Below are 16,286 nucleotides of genomic sequence, written 5' to 3' on the forward strand. Positions count from 1 at the left end.
ACACATTAACAATAAAAATCAGACTGCAGTTCGTTATTTCATTACTTTGGCTGAATCATGATAAACTGCCTCATTATACCATAAATCAAAACTAGCTAAACTGCTACGTTGGTTTCATAGACTTGGCTCCTTTTTCTGTCGAAGGTAGCCAATATTTCAATTATATTTAGCTCTCTAACTTTAAGTTATGATACTCCCAGATATTCAATTTCTACATATTTATAGGTTCTCTGCCATCCAGGACATGGAAAAACAAACAAACAAAATATTAAAGTTTAAAGCAACTTAAGTTATAATTTAAATAACACATAACTTGTATTGAGAACCACTGCAATAAATCAATATTTATGAGGACTTTTATTAAGTCGAGTCACTCATTAAAACTTGTTTTTAGTCAGAGCCTTAAATTTTTGTAAAAGTGTAGCTGAGTCAAGATCGGTGAACCTGAACCAAACTCATATCTAATCAACATTTGAATCTTAATTTGGCTTCTATGGGTCTCAACAGGTTGTTTACTGAGAAAAACATATTTGATATGCATTGCTACATACTAGTCATTTTTGGTGGTGCAGATTGAACACAATAAAAAAACTTTAAAAAAGTTAAACCACATTTTACGTTACATTTGATTGTAACTTTGCCAACCACCCCCGCAAAAATTACTCTTAAAAAATTTCTGTTTATGGTCCCTCCCCCAATAATGAGATGGGATTTACGCCCCCATGCAAACACTGTACATTACTATATAAATAAGATAAATTATGGAAAATCAGTTCATACATTAAATGTTTTTTGGCCATTTTATTGGCGACGCACAGACAGGACGAGCATGCTACCATAGAATGGCAGCCAGTGCAGTTAGTGAGAGGCTGATCAATCCCAGGTGAGGCTCAACTCGCTGCTGCCTCACCGGCTTCGCTTCTGAGCATTTGAATGGGAAAATGGGAAAATTCAGCAATTTTGAAGAAAAAATAATCAAAATTGGTTAAGCTACATAAAAAAATAAATACTTTACAGTACAAACCACATGGTGAAAATAGCAATATAAATTATTTTATTATATATTATTTTCCAGGTTGACAGGTGAGGCTCTGCCTCCCCTGACCGCACATCACTGATGCATATATATATACATACATATATATCACAGGGTTTCCCCCAGAAAACTTGCTGAGCCCGGTGGTCGGGGCTTGGAGGCGGTCCACCATGTTTTTATATTAAAAGATGTTGACAGGAAATGTAAAAATATTACTGGGTAAATGTATGTTACTGGACAACATTGCCAGTGAAACTATTTAAACCCACAACAGAATCTTAAAACAAACAAAAAAAAATACAACTAAAATGAATATCAATTATTTGCACTTCTGTTTAATCCAAATGAAGTCAGCAGCTCCATCAGGCCCCCAGGGATTCAGGGGCCCATAATGCTAATATTTTAATACAGACCACAGATACATAAATGTAACATTTGTTTATTGAGATGATTAATGCTGCTAAATTTGATTTAATAGTTTCAGCATACATAAATTAAAAGATTTTAAATTATTTATTATTTAAATGTAAGACTTAAAGGATCTGGCAAGTTTACTTTGTAAAAGTTGAAAGAACAATATTCATATTTAGATTGTTTTGTTACCACAGCAACAATCTGATGGTCTGAGTTTAATCTTTGAGTTTGACCTCTGTTCACAAATACAAATGAGTAAACTGCAATTATAACTGATTGTTTTTACGTTGGCCGGTTAAACTACTCCCTCTCTCCCAGATGTCACTAAATCTAACACAGAAGTTGTTAGAGGTGCTGATGTTTTTAGCAGCAAGAGGGGCCCCTAAATCAAATTTTGCTCAAGGCCTCCTACAGACTTGGACCGGCTTTCCATGACGAGTTAAATGTGCTACAAACAGGAGATTTAATTTAATGATGCTAATGTGGCTTTAGTAGCTCTTCCATTTTGTGTCTGTTGAATTTTTAATAAGCGTCACAGAAATTGCTTTGGTTGCCCAAATTTAAGGGACGAGTTTCTCTGATCTTCGTGCGGCCGCGCGCATTTACTCTGGCTGACTAAGTGGACAAAGCATTTGATATGGTTTGATGCTTAGTGTAACCAGAAAAATAATACCAAAAATAATAATAAAGTAATATAAAGCCAGGGTGATGCATGACTCCTCACCAGACTGAACCTGACTCCACTGGCTAAATATATACATGTATATATATATATATATATATATATATATATATATATATATGTATATATATATACATGTATATATATATATATATATACATGTATATATATACACTGCTCAAAAAAATAAAGGGAACACTTAAACAACACAATATAACTCCAAGTAAATCAAACTTCTGTGAAATCAAACTGTCCACTTAGGAAGCAACACTGATTGACAATCAATTTCACCTGCTGTTGTGCAGATGGAATAGGCAACAGGTGGAAATTATTGGCAATTAGCAAGACACACTCAATAAAGGAGTGGTTCTGCAGTTGGGACCACAGACCACTTCTCAGTACCTATGCTGTCTGGCTGATGTTTTGGTCAGTTTTGAATGTTGGTGGTGCTTTCACACTCGTGGTAGCATGAGACGGATTCCACAACCCACACAAGTGGCTCAGGTAGTGCAGCTCATCCAGGATGGCACATCAATGTGAGCTGTGGCAAGAAGGTTTGCTGTGTCTGTCAGCGTAGTGTCCAGAGGCTGGAGGCGCTACCAGGAGACAGGCCAGTACACCAGGAGGCCGTAGGAGGGCAACAACCCAGCAGCAGGACCGCTACCTCCGCCTTTGTGCAAGAAGGAACAGGAGGAGCACTGCCAGAGCCCTGCAAAATGACCTCCAGCAGGCCACAAATGTACATGTGTCTGCACAAACGGTTAGAAACCGACTCCATGAGGATGGTATGAGGGCCCGACGTCCACAGATGGGGGTTGTGCTCACAGCCCAACACCGTGCAGGACGCTTGGCATTTGCCAGAGAACACCAGGATTGGCAAATTCGCCACTGGCGCCTTGTGCTCTTCACAGATGAAAGCAGGTTCACACTGAGCACATGTGACAGACGTGACAGAGTCTGGAGACGCCGTGGAGAGCGGTCTGCTGCCTGCAACATCCTTCAGCATGACCGGTTTGGCAGTGGGTCAGTAATGGTGTGGGGTGGCATTTCTTTGGAGGGCCGCACAGCCCTCCATGTGCTCACCAGAGGTAGCCTGACTGCCATTAGGTACCGAGATGAGATCCTCAGACCCCTTGTGAGACCATATGCTGGTGCGGTTGGCCCTGGGTTCCTCCTAATGCAGGACAATGCTAGACCTCATGTGGCTGGAGTGTGTCAGCAGTTCCTGCAAGATGAAGGCATCGAAGCTATGGACTGGCCAGCTCGTTCCCCAGACCTGAATCCGATTGAGCACCTCTGGGACATCATGTCTCGCTCCATCCACCAACGTCACGTTGCACCACAGACTGTCCAGGAGTTGGCGGATGCTTTAGTCCAGGTCTGGGAGGAGATCCCTCAGGAGACCATCCGCCACCTCATCAGGAGCATGCCCAGGCGTTGTAGGGAGGTCATACAGGCACGTGGAGGCCACACACAATACTGAGCCTCATTTTGACTTGTTTTAAGGACATTACATTAGAGTTGGATCAGCGTGTAGTGTTATTTCACTTTAATTTTGTGTGTGGCTCCAAATCCAGGCCTCCATTGGTTAATAAATTTGATTTCCATTGATGATTTTTGTGTGATTTTGTTGTCAGCACATTCAACTTTGTACAGAACAAAGTATTCAATGAGAATATTTCTTTCATTCAGATCTAGGATGTGTTATTTGAGTGTTCCCTTTATTTTTTTGAGCAGTATATATAGGGCCTGCAGTTTAAACGATTTCAAGTATTTGTTTGTTTATTGTTACATAATTTGGGCTTCCAGCTCATTAAGTCCACAAAAGCAGGAATTAAAATTTAGAATACTCTGAAGAAATCAGCCCAAATTTCACAGGGTATGAATGTTGCAAATTGAGTGTGACACACTAATCATCTACTAAAGTCAAAGCACCACCAGGTGTTATTAAATTGCTTGAGTTTGGTTCAATTGTCTCAGTTCCGTTCATTATGGAGAAGACTTGATACCCTCCATAGGATGGATAAGCCACAAAAGTTCATAGCTAAGGATGCTGGCTGTCCACAGAGAGCTGTGTCCAAGCATGTCAATGGAAATCTAGTGATACGGCAACATTTGGCAGGAGAAGTTGCAACAGCCAAAGAGATGATCGTGGATTAAATGATCAAATCGAGAAGATTCAACAATCTGGCAGAGATCCATAAAGAGTCACAACTTCAAAAACCACTGCAGAATGCTATGAGGGAGAAGAGATCAATTACTTTTTTAAGGATTATCTCTTTTATGTTAGGTCATACCAAAAGTTTTAATACATGTAAAATCTTTTTTTTTTTTTTAATTACACGCTGCAGCTTTTAGCAGACATTTGGTGAGATTTCACTGCCGAGTGGAGGTTGAGTGGCACTACGTCTGTGAAATATTATTTATCAATAGCGCATGGCGGCAGTCCAACAGCGAGAGTAGAACCAGGATTTTACACAACTATCACGATGACTCAAATTATTTTTCGGGTTATTCATTTAGCCTTCTGATTGTCATGCTCATTCAGCTGAGAGTTGGTCCAGGTGCGCTGCTTTACTTGCTGTCTGATCGCTGCAGGTGTCTTTTTTTTCTGTTTGCCTTTCTTTTTACTGTTACTAAGTGAACATGGTGGTGGTACTGACTGTATTTTATTGCAAAGTGTTATGGTTTTCAACCTCTATTTTAAAATCATTAAGAAAATCACTAAGTTTACAAAGGAAACTGATGGATACACTAAATTCAAAAATATATATTTTATAAAATAGACTACTCTGTGTTTGACCATTTTTTTGTCCTCCCAACTGACTACACTACCTCTGAGATGTGTGAGTCAAGGCACATATCTTGACTCTCAATGTGTTGAGCACTGATGATGCACATAAAATCTGATGCAGATTGGTTGATGTATGAAGGAGGTTTAGCTGTTGGAATAATCTACAGGGAGCAGTGGAGTCAAATTACAATTTAAGGCAACTGGGCTCATTAGAAGTTAAAGGTAAATCATATGAAGTTTGGTGCAAATCAGATGATGCATGTGTGATTTAGAGTCAAATGTATGTGAATGGCAACAGATTGGAATTCGCCATTAAGCCACGCCCACATGCTCCAGCCAGCAGCTCATGTTGCGAGAAGGATTTACCAACATGTTCTATTCCATTAAGTACATGTTTAAATCTGCATTAATCATAGAGTAAAAAGAAAAAAAAAACAGTAGGAAAAAGGCAACTTCCTCCTAGGGGGATAAGTGGGTGAGTTGATGTCACCAATTGATCATGTGTATGTGATAAACTTGTGATAAGTTATAACAAAGAAAGTTTGATCCAGCTGGGAGCTACCTTTTTAATGCTGTCATCATAAATAAGGAAGCATTAAAAATAATTGTAGAACATGACCTTTTAGACTGTATTCATCTAGTTTAACTTCCTAAGTTATACTTTCTTTTATATATTTAAAAGTAATTCGATTTCATCCAAACAAAATTATTTAAGAAATTCCCTCTGGTTACCTGACCTATTTTAGTAAACAAAATGTTCCACATGGTTCAGGATTTGAAGTTCTTGTAATTAAACCTTTCAGGCTCAATTAGTATTAGAAACATCTCTGATGACTCTACATATATAAACTTTATCCACAAGTGTAAAACTGTACTATTCCATGACAACAGTTGTCAAAGGTCTCTAAAACCACAGAGTTGGACTCCCTCCTGGCAGTAAAGCTCCAGGACAGATGGGCTTCTGAGCATATTCAGCTCATGTTCTCTTTCAGCAGACTGGGAGAAGTCATCTGGGCCCTCCCCACAGCCACCTTCATCAGGATGACTTGGGTAACCTGGATGAACCATAAGCTCTGCTGTGACGACTGGTTGATGAAGGCCAGGTGATCTTCTGGAGATGGTGTTAGAAGTTCTTGTTCCCAAAGCTTGCTTGAGAGCCCTCTGCAGGCTCGAAACTGACATGTTCTGACCCATGGTGGAGAGTCCCAAGTACACGTCTGGCCACCTGCAAACATTATAAAGTATTACAATATTACAACAAAAGGGGGAATAAGAGCTCTAAAAGGAAACAAATTAAATCAACCCACAACATTCAACAATATACAGTGCACCCAGAAAGTATTCTCACATTTTTCAAAAAAATAAAAAAATTATATATACAGTATATATTTGCAAAAATTAACACCAGCATATGGGTATAACAGACAAAAGAGTCATCTCTCGTTTATTCAAGAGAAGAGCTGTTGGCTCTTGGAGCTGTGGAGGAAGTATCGAGGCTGCAAGACTGAGGCTAAGCTACAGATTAGGCTTGCTGACAACCAAAAGAGTTTTAAACCATCACTTCTCTGTGTGAATGTAGGGAACATCAACTCACTACTCAGTGAGATGGATGATGGGACAGTACAGTTTTCAATCCGGTCTGCTGTCCAGGTGAGGAGAGGAAAAGCTTCCAGAAGGAAGGTAGAAACTCCACCTCTTATGATGGAAATAGTGTTTCTGGGAGTCTTCCAGTTATGGAATGTAGAGAGAGGACACAAGCGAGAGGACTCCTAGTTAACCCTATACTTCTTTCCTATTTCATTGATCCTTACTTTCCATTTTCGACTTAAGAGTTAGCATTAGTTTGTGTTAAGACTATTCCATCCAAAATGAGCAACTCTAAGAATTTTAAATCATCTACAGGTGCTTAATCTCCCCCAGCATGTGCTGCAGGGAGGCTAGCATCATCTTTTACTACACCTGGTGAGCCTGTTGTCTGCATGTCTGAAGTCTGCATGTCAGCCTTAACTATGGCTGAGCCATGCAAAATATTTGAAATAATGTGAAGGCTTATTAGCAGTGCACGTTTTAATGATTTCCTTGCTTCTTTGGATGGGTGACCCTGATATTGGTCATTTGAGGGGACCAATACCAATAATGATATTGGTCATTATCGACATATCTACATATGTAGATCTACATATGTAGATATGTAGATCTACATATCTACATATGTAGATATGTAGATATATCATATCTACATATGATATGTATGTATCATATGTAGATATGATACATACATATCATATCTACATGAATGTTTGGGTCTTTTGACACACCCAAACATTCTTTGGGTGTGTCAAAAGATTGTTCTAAGAACATTCTTTTGACACACCCACATTGTCCAGCCAGTAGACAGTGTTGACAAAATATTTCAGCATCACATTATTGTATGTCAGACACAGGATTAAATCTACATGAATCAAAGACATCCAGCAGCAAAACAGGTGGCATTCATTTCAAAGAGAGTGGGGTTAAGGTGGTGTCACCAGTTGACTAGTGCTGGTCTGTTATGACACAAAAAGTGTGATGCAGCTGGGAGATTGTATGAGGAAGTTATTCCACCTTGATGTTTTATGGCAAATGGTCAGATCTTGATGCTTGACTACGCTTGCATGCTTTGATGCAGCCAAAAGCTTTTCATAACTTTTCCTCTTCAATGCCTCAAAAATCTGCTGAGTGATTCTGAAGTCTGCATGTCAAAAGATTTGGGATGAGTTCGCTCAGATACATATGTAAAGGAGACAAAATTATGTCTTTGATAAAAATTGGCCAACCACTTGTTTGAGACTTTTTTTGTGGATTTTGACAAGTTACATGTGTTTTTATATGTTTGTGTCACGTGGTAGATATCAGATACCTGGTAAGAGAAAAAGTAACCCTTGGTCTCAAAAATGTTGGACACCCCTGATCTAATGTGTGTGCTAGGCATCTTCTTTCTGATTAAATTTACTGTTGGATTCATGTCTGAGTTTTTGGATTCCAGGTTCTATTGATAAGTGGTCTCCATTTGTACCAGTCAAATCCAAATCAAAACAAGTTCTACTGTTTGCTTAACTCTGCATGAAATAGTTTTATAGGTATATATGCAAGACAAATAAATACTGACAATATTGTTTTTATGTACCATATTGTTTATTTAATCAATGTTGGAGTAAATTAAATATCTTACTCCTTTTCACTTCTTTAAAACCCCTTAATCCTGACCCCCTAAATCACCCAAATTAAATCAGCTGCTGTTCTTGAACAATTTGGACTACATGCAAAAGCTTGGTCTCTTTATGAAGATGACAAGCTAAATTTTCTATTTTTGCAGTCAAAAATACTTTAACTGTAAGTAGTTTGTAGCTATTGTAATATAAAAGAAATTGAAAAATTTTGCTTCACCCAGATTTTTCATTTTTATTTCTTGTAAATGCACATTGAGTGTTGAATGTATGGACTGGAAAATACAATAAATCTGTAGAATAAAGTATTCTGCTCATGGATTTCAAGACTGATCAAAGTAGCACAAAAAAGAAATGTCATTTTTGACATGTTTATTTTTGAGGATGTACAGGTGTTGTCCAAGTGTGCCATTTGGAGTCTCCATTTGGAGTCTCCAGATGTCACACTTGGACAACATCTGATATACAAACTTCAAGTGACTGTAACTCCTCAGTGCTTCAACATACAGTCATCAATGAGGCTCTAAGGAAAGATAATGACCAGAGGAATCCTCTGGTAGACACAACATTACTGATAGTGGAAATTACTTATAATTATATAAATAATATAGCATATCTGGGGGGGCAGGGAAGGTTAGCGTACAGTCAGACCTCCTCCCCCTTCTTGCAATAAGGGGGGAAGGGTTCGTCTGAGCGTTTTGAGATTAGACCTCTACATTGTGTAGGAGTTTGCAAAATGATGTCCATTGGGAAAGCAAGGACTGATGTTACGAACAAAGTCTTGAATCTGGAGATATCAGAATAGTGAGGAACGCTATAAATTAAATTTAGAGGAAATAGCATCAAAGGTAGCAAAAATATCATCTATATAAAGGTCACTAAATTTACTTAAGCCTGCTCTGGCATTGGGCAAAGATAGGATTTAATATGGATAGCAGGAAAACATGGTTGTCACATATGGGACTGTAGATAGAGAAGTTTGTCATATTGAAGTGTTGTCTAAATTGTGACCATATTTTTAGGGTGGAGATTACAACTGGGCATGAAGAATGTTGCTTAGGATAGAGAGGAAGCTTTGAGGTAACTAATGCAGGGAAAGATGATGGCTTACATGGATTCAGTTCTAATTGGCGCCAGTCAACATCTGGTTGTTGGAGCAAACAGACTACTTTTTGTAGGTTTTCTGCCCAGTAATAATACAACAGGTTAGGTAGAGCCATTGGGTCTTCCTTGGGTCTCTGAAGAAATGCCTATTGATTCTGAGGTGTTTATTACTCCTCATGAACGAGGACAGCTGTTTATCAATAAATCTGAAGAACGATTTTGGGAGAAAAACTGGAATACTCTGAAAGAGCTACATAAATCTTGGCAAAATGTTCATTTTAACACATGCTACTTTGCCAGCTAGAGATAAATTTAGGACACTCAACTTCTGGAAGTCGTGTTTAAGATTATTAAGTAGAGGGGTGACATTTTTTTCAAACGGATCAGATCCTCTCGCGTCACATTGACTCCCAAATATTTGAATCCTCTTCTAGAGAGAGAGAAGGGCAAGTCAGTTTCTGTAATTTGACGTGTGGAGTTATTAATTGGAAACCATTCACTCTTTAGGAAGTTCAACTTATATCCTGAAAATTTACCAAAGCGGTTTAGCAAGCTCACAATGTTGGAGATGGATGATACTGGGTCCTAGATGTAGAGTAATAAGCGTATAAGGACAGCTGATGTTTCAGCTGTTTTCTATAAATTCCCTTAAACCCCCGTGAAGTCTTAAGCATAATTGAAAGTGGCTCAATAGCCAAAACGAAGAGGAGCGGACTGAGAGGACAACCCTGCTGGGCACCCCTGGATAAAGAAAAGGGCCTAGACCTTAGTCTGTTAGTGATTATACTTGCTTTGGGTCATGTATACAACAGTTGTACCCATGATGTAAATTTGGGCCCTAACCCAAATTTGCCAATTTGCTACCTATTTGCCAATACTGCAAATAGGTAGGGCCACTCGACCTGGTGGAATGCCTTCTCCGCATTGAAGGAGACCACAACCTCGGGGGTCTCCCCCAATGAAGGAGAATGAACAACACCAATAAGCCTGCGTATATTAGAGAAAGAGTGGCGACCCCTCATGAACCCAGTTTGATCTGAGGAGATTATGTCTGCAATCGCCGCATCCAGTCTCATAGCCAGAAGTTTAGCTAAGATTTTAACGTCTCCATTTAGGAATGAAATAGGCCTGTAGGAAGCGCAGTCTGTTGGATTTTAACCATGTTTTAGTAAGAGTATAATGTTAGCTTCTGTAAGGGTCTGTGGCAAGGTTCCCTGTGTCATGAAGTGCGGGTGTGAGGTGGTGAGGCAGAGGCAGCGGACCCAGGTTAGATGAATGATGAATTTAATGAAGAAAACTTAGTCCAAAACAACGAGCAGCAGGCACATGGAAACACTGACGACACAGAAGCTAACATTGACGAAAAATTGACGAGGACCCGACGAGGAACAAGGAACACAGGTGGAGTTAAATACATGGGAGGGTAATGACAGAACGAGACACACCTGGGAACAATCAAGGGAAGGACAGGACAACGAAGAGACGCAAGGACACAAAAAACTCTAAATGAACACAGAAAAACACAGATCCTGACAGTACCCCCCCCTCAAGGGCGGCTACCAGACGCCCACAAAACAAAAAACACAACAAGGGTGGGCGGAGGGGCGCCGGACGGGGGGCCAGAGTCCAGAAAAAACATAAAACAACCCACCGTTGTGGGCGGAAACACAGAGAGGGCCAAGAGTCCAAAAACAACAAAAAACTACCCACAAGGTGGGCGGAGGCAAAGGAGGCGGGAACCACGGAGGTGGTCCGGCGGTCGCCCGCGGCGGCGGGAACCACGGAGGCGGTCCGGCGGTCGTCCGCGGCGATGGAGGCGGGAACCACAGAGGCGGTCCGGAGGTCGTCCGCGGCGCTGGAGGCGGGAACCACAGAGGCGGTCCGGCGGCCGTCCGCGGCGCTGGAGGCGGGAACCACAGAGGCGGTCCGGCGGCCGTCCGCGGCGCTGGAGGCGGGAACCACGGAGGCGGTCCGGCGGCCGTCCGCGGCGCTGGAGGCGGGAACCACGGAGGCGGTCCGGCGGCCGTCCGCGGCGCTGGAGGCGGGAACCACGGAGGATGGGACCCCAGGAGGCGGTCCAGCGGCCGTCCGCGGCCCTGGAGGTGGCGATGATGAGCCCCGGGGGCCGCCCACAGACGGCGATGACGAGCCCCCCGAGGTCGGGTCTCTGGTGGAGCACAGGGGGTCTCGGTCGGCGCACAAGGGGTCTCGGTCGGAACGCTGGGGGTCTGAGTCTCGGGTGGAACGCTGGGGGTCTGGGTCTCGGAAGGAACACTGGGAGTCTCGGAAGGTGCGCCGGCTGGAACGCCGGCTGATTCGGCCTCGGGTGCGCCGGCTGGAGGTGAGCCGGAGCGAGCCTCGGGGCCGGCTGCGGGGGCGAGCCGGAGCGGAGCCTGGGAACCGGCTGTGGGGGCGAGCCGCAGCGAAACCTTGGAAACGGCTGCGGGGGCGAGCCGCAGCGAAGCCTGGGAACCGGCTGCGGGGGCGAGCCGCAGCGAAGCCTTGGAACCGGCTGCGGGGGCGAGCCGCAGCGAAGCCTTGGAAACGGCTGCGGGGGCGAGCCGCAGCGAAGCCTTGGAAACGGCTGCGGGGGCGAGCCGCAGCGAAGCCTGGGAACCGGCTGCGGGGGCGAGCCGGAGCGGAGCCTGGGAACCGGCAGCGGAGGTGACTGCTCCGGAAGGCGACGAGGGGCCGGGTCCACCGGCGGCTCACGTCGCTGTCTCCGGGCCGACCGTGGAGGTGGCGGCTCCGGAAAGTGACGAGGGGCCGGGTCCACCGGCGGCTCACGTCGCCGTCTGTGAGCTGGTCGCGGAGGTGGCGGCTCAGGAAAGTGACGAGGGGCCGGATCTGCCGGCGGCTCACGTCGCTGACCTCCCGGACGGAGGAATCGACGGGGGCCGTATCCGGGGGGTGCCAACACCAGTCTCGTCCCCCGGAAAAGCTCCCGCTGCAAGTCGGCAAGAGCCTCCGCCAGCTCCCTGTCCTCCCTGCCGGACCTCCGCCACAGGCCGCTCTGCCCTTTAGGCGGTAACCTCACTGCAGCTGGGTCCATCATAGCAGCCTCACCTTTCGGTCTGGTCGGGTCCTACTGTCATGAAGTGCGGGTGTGAGGTGGTGAGGCAGAGGCAGCGGACCCAGGTTAGATGAATGATGAATTTAATGAAGAAAACTTAGTCCAAAACAACGAGCAGCAGGCACATGGAAACACTGACGACACAGAAGCTAACATTGACGAAAAATTGACGAGGACCCGACGAGGAACAAGGAACACAGGTGGAGTTAAATACATGGGAGGGTAATGACAGAACGAGACACACCTGGGAACAATCAAGGGAAGGACAGGACAACGAAGAGACGCAAGGACACAAAAAACTCTAAATGAACACAGAAAAACACAGATCCTGACACCCTGATCCAGTGAGTGGTAAACATTTCAAGTAAAAGAGGTGCTAACTTGGATGAGAATTTTTTTATAGAATTCGATTTTATAGCCATCTGGTCCAGGGGCCTTGCCACTCTGCATTGCTGAGATAGAATTGATGACTTCACTAAGAGTAAGGGGCTTATCCATATCCCTCTCCCTAGCAGGGATATCCAAGCAGTCTAGAAAATTATTCATATCTGAATTATCCTCTGGGAATTGTGATGACTATAGATCAGAATCAAATTTCTCAAAGACTTGATTTATTTCAGCTGGATCAACAGTTTGCTCATCAGAGGTCTTTTGGATCTGTGATATGAGCTGCGCCGCCGACCGGCTTTTAAGTCAGTGGGCCACAATAATAGCTAATAATAATATAATAAAAATTATATAACAATAATATTTATAATAAGGGGCATGTTTGAGTACATGCATACATGCGAGAACATACTCAGGTGTATGGATATACAGTATGTCCCTTATGAGAAAAACGGTGCATCCACTTGAAACTGAAATATTATTTTATCCAGTCGTTCAGTGCAGAGTACGTAGGTGCATAACTCAGTAATTTATTAGAGTATTATCTTTTCCTCTTCCCTGAATTATTTTGCCCTCTTTTTCCATCCCCCCCCCAAACTAAGTCTACTGGCTGATGTTTGTTTATTTTGCAACGCAGCGGTCGTAGAACACCCGGGCTTCCTCCGGCGTTTCAATTAAGTGGATTTCTCCCTTAAATGTAACTTTAAGACAGGCAGGGAAAAGAAGACGAAATGACACACCTCTCTGGCAAAGAGCTCCTTTAACATCGTTGAATATCGACCTTTTCTTTGCAAGAGCGATGCTGAGATCTGGAGATATTCTCAAGGTGGTTCCCTGATGCTTCACTTCGTGCTGCCTGGACCATCTTAAAGCGACTTCCTTCTCTTGGTATCGATGGAATGCAAGGATGAAGGGTCGCGGCGGATGTCCTGCTGTGGGCTTGGGTTCAGCTGTGCGGTGAGCACGCTCCAATTCTGGGGGAGAAGGAAATATGTTGTCCCCCATAGCATCCTTTAGCAACTTGGAGATAAACGTAGTTGGATCCTGGTTGTCTTCAGGTATGTTAAGTATGCGTAGATTGGATCTGCGAGATCAATTTTCCAGGTTTTCCAGGCGTTCCAGCAAGGTTGTGTTTTGGGCCTGGAGAGTTTTAACGGCAGCTTCAGCTTCGCATATGAGTTGAAAGTTATTGCCTGCCAGGCTTTCTGCTACTACAAGGCAGCCCTGAAAAAAGCCCACTTTGTCTCACAGTCCATCTACAGATGCTTGCAGAGTCCGAATCGACTCTTGAATTAATGTGGTCACATCCTCTTTAAAGTTGTTCCACTGCTTAGATTAGTTCTGTGACCAGTTGGGACATGGAAACAAGATCTCCGCATTTACTTTCGCCAGGTGGTTCAGTGTCGGAGGAAGCCACGGCCATTGAGGCTACCTTGCTAGCTATGCTATTCATTCGCCTGGTTGAAGTAGAAAGCTTTTGTTGTTTAGGATTATCACTGGCCATTATATCGTCACAAGGGTTCAGGAACGGTGCTTCTGTCAGTCCGGTGCTTTAAAGAAATTTAAAGAAAGTTGGCCGAGAACTCCTTCACCCTGCTTCCTTCTTCTACATTGCCAAACCGGAAGTCCCCCCCCACTTCTAACGGTATGCTAAACCCCTCAGTCCCCTCCTCACCTTTCCTCCAGCGTCCCATTCCCTTGACCCTCCATTCTCGCTCTTCAGTTCGCTTTACCCCCATCACTCTGACTGTAGCAGGGGACGATTAAAAGTTTCCAGTATTCTCAAATCCAAAACTTGTCAGCACTCTTATGGCCATAATCATCCACTCCAGTGAATTGTGAAGTTCTGCTGAAGAAACACATCCGGTTTGAACACGTTCTGACAACATGTCTCTCCGTGGCTCTCTGTTGGTGAGAAAACGTCCTATAAACACAGTTACGCATGATGGCGCAGAGCCTGACTTTGACGCAGCAAAGGTGCACACATTACGCGTGTTTATGCATGCAGCTGGTGGATTCATGTCAAAACAAACCCCAAAATGCTTTGTATTCTTAAGACAGGACACGTGTTGGCTACACATCAGTGGCTTTAGATTAAGTCTCCAAGTTGACCAGTCAGAAATATTCCAGAAAGAATACAGGCATGTCAAAATGAGCTCAAGTCGCTCTCTGGATATTATTGGCTTGGAAAAAGCCATTTCATAACATTATTGGTCGAATGTGGTATCAATCAAAAGGGGGGCTCTAGGCTGTCCAATAAAAGCATCAAAATGGACACCGGCAGAGTTTAAACCCTTAAATCTCAACCCCGGAAAATACAATGGAAAAACTTGACATATGCCACATTTGATGGCTCTCCCCCCTCTTTTCTAGCATCTCTTCTCTCCAGCAATGTAAGCATGTGTGTTTTGAAACTAAGGAGAACCCAAGCTGAAAACAAAAAGCAAAAAAAAAAAAAAAGAAAAATAGCAAACCAGAAGATGCTTTATCTTTGGCTCATAAAAACACAAATATACCTGATTCCATGGTGTTTGAAGACAGGGATTGAGTCCAGGGCATCCTTTTCCACTTCCATGTAAAAAGTGTGGAGGTGTGCTGGCACCCACGGACAGTTGTGCAAACCTGGCTCCATTGGAACACGAGTGAATGGAATCCTTACGTCAGAGAGGACCTGTGCAAACACTTCACGAACATCTGGACAGTATAAACAATACAACAGAACTAAATCTTCTTGCCATCAAGTTCATTTCAAACTATTTTTGTGGCTCCTAATTACAACAAGTGGCAGCCCAAAGCACTTTACAAAATCTCCAAAAACCCAAATCATATAAATAAAATCAAATAATCTTGTTTATTCCAATTCAGTCCAATTGTGTAGTCACTTTCAGAAATGGTTACACACAGTCCAAAATTATCAATGTAAGTGACAATGTCCACTTACATAGTATCCACTTACATAATGGACATTGTCAAAATTTCCCACATTGGACAACAAGCATCTTATTTACATCTTATCGGACTTCTGCTGAGAGGCTGAGCAACGTGGTTTCATGGCCCTGTGATGTCACCGCCTTCACTTCACTCATGTCTTTGTTTTGCCCTTTGTTTTGTCTGAATGTTGCCTCCCTGTGTCCTAATGTGTCCTTTCTCTGATTTTTATTTTTTATTTTGTTACAAACTGTGGAGTACTCACTTTTTACCCAGAAAAAGAATTAGAACAAACTTAGAATCCAGAAAAAATTCTTCCAGAACAGGAACATTTAGTTTTTATTATTACTTAGAAACTGTGGAGTACTCATTACTTTTACAAATTTAGAGCACACTTAGAAAGTCCAGAGAATACTTACTTACACTTATTTAGCAAGCCAGAACAGGGATTAGAACTTGGAACCCAAAAAAACTCCCTTAGCAACTACTTTTTAGACTCCTATTCTTCTAAACCAGAAAAGGAATTAGACCAGAGGATACTTACTTATACTTATCTACCAACCCTGAATAGGAGTATCTAGTTTATTTACTTTGGATCAACATTATTAGCTTTTTCTTCTTTTGCTCTTTCCTTTGGTTTGTTATTTTTTGTATTTCCTTTT

The 16,286-nt window shown here is 42.9% G+C and overlaps 1 protein-coding gene across 1 annotated transcript in view; it reads right to left on the reverse strand.

Annotated features, from left to right (window-relative positions):
* Positions 1–4,468: 4,468 nt before the first annotated feature.
* ydjc (YdjC chitooligosaccharide deacetylase homolog) overlaps positions 4,469–16,286 on the reverse strand; it is a 46,124-nt gene continuing 34,306 nt past the window's right edge. Inside the window, exons 5-6 of the mRNA XM_032578635.1 lie at positions 15,213–15,390; positions 4,469–6,151 (exon numbers count right to left, since the gene is read on the reverse strand). Coding sequence (XP_032434526.1) covers positions 5,821–6,151; positions 15,213–15,390 — 509 coding nt within the window. The 3' untranslated portion in view covers positions 4,469–5,820. The remainder of the gene's footprint in view (positions 6,152–15,212; positions 15,391–16,286) is intronic.

The sequence above is a fragment of the Xiphophorus hellerii genome, chromosome 12 (assembly GCF_003331165.1).
Source record: "Xiphophorus hellerii strain 12219 chromosome 12, Xiphophorus_hellerii-4.1, whole genome shotgun sequence".
Classification (NCBI taxonomy): Eukaryota; Metazoa; Chordata; class Actinopteri; order Cyprinodontiformes; family Poeciliidae; genus Xiphophorus; species Xiphophorus hellerii.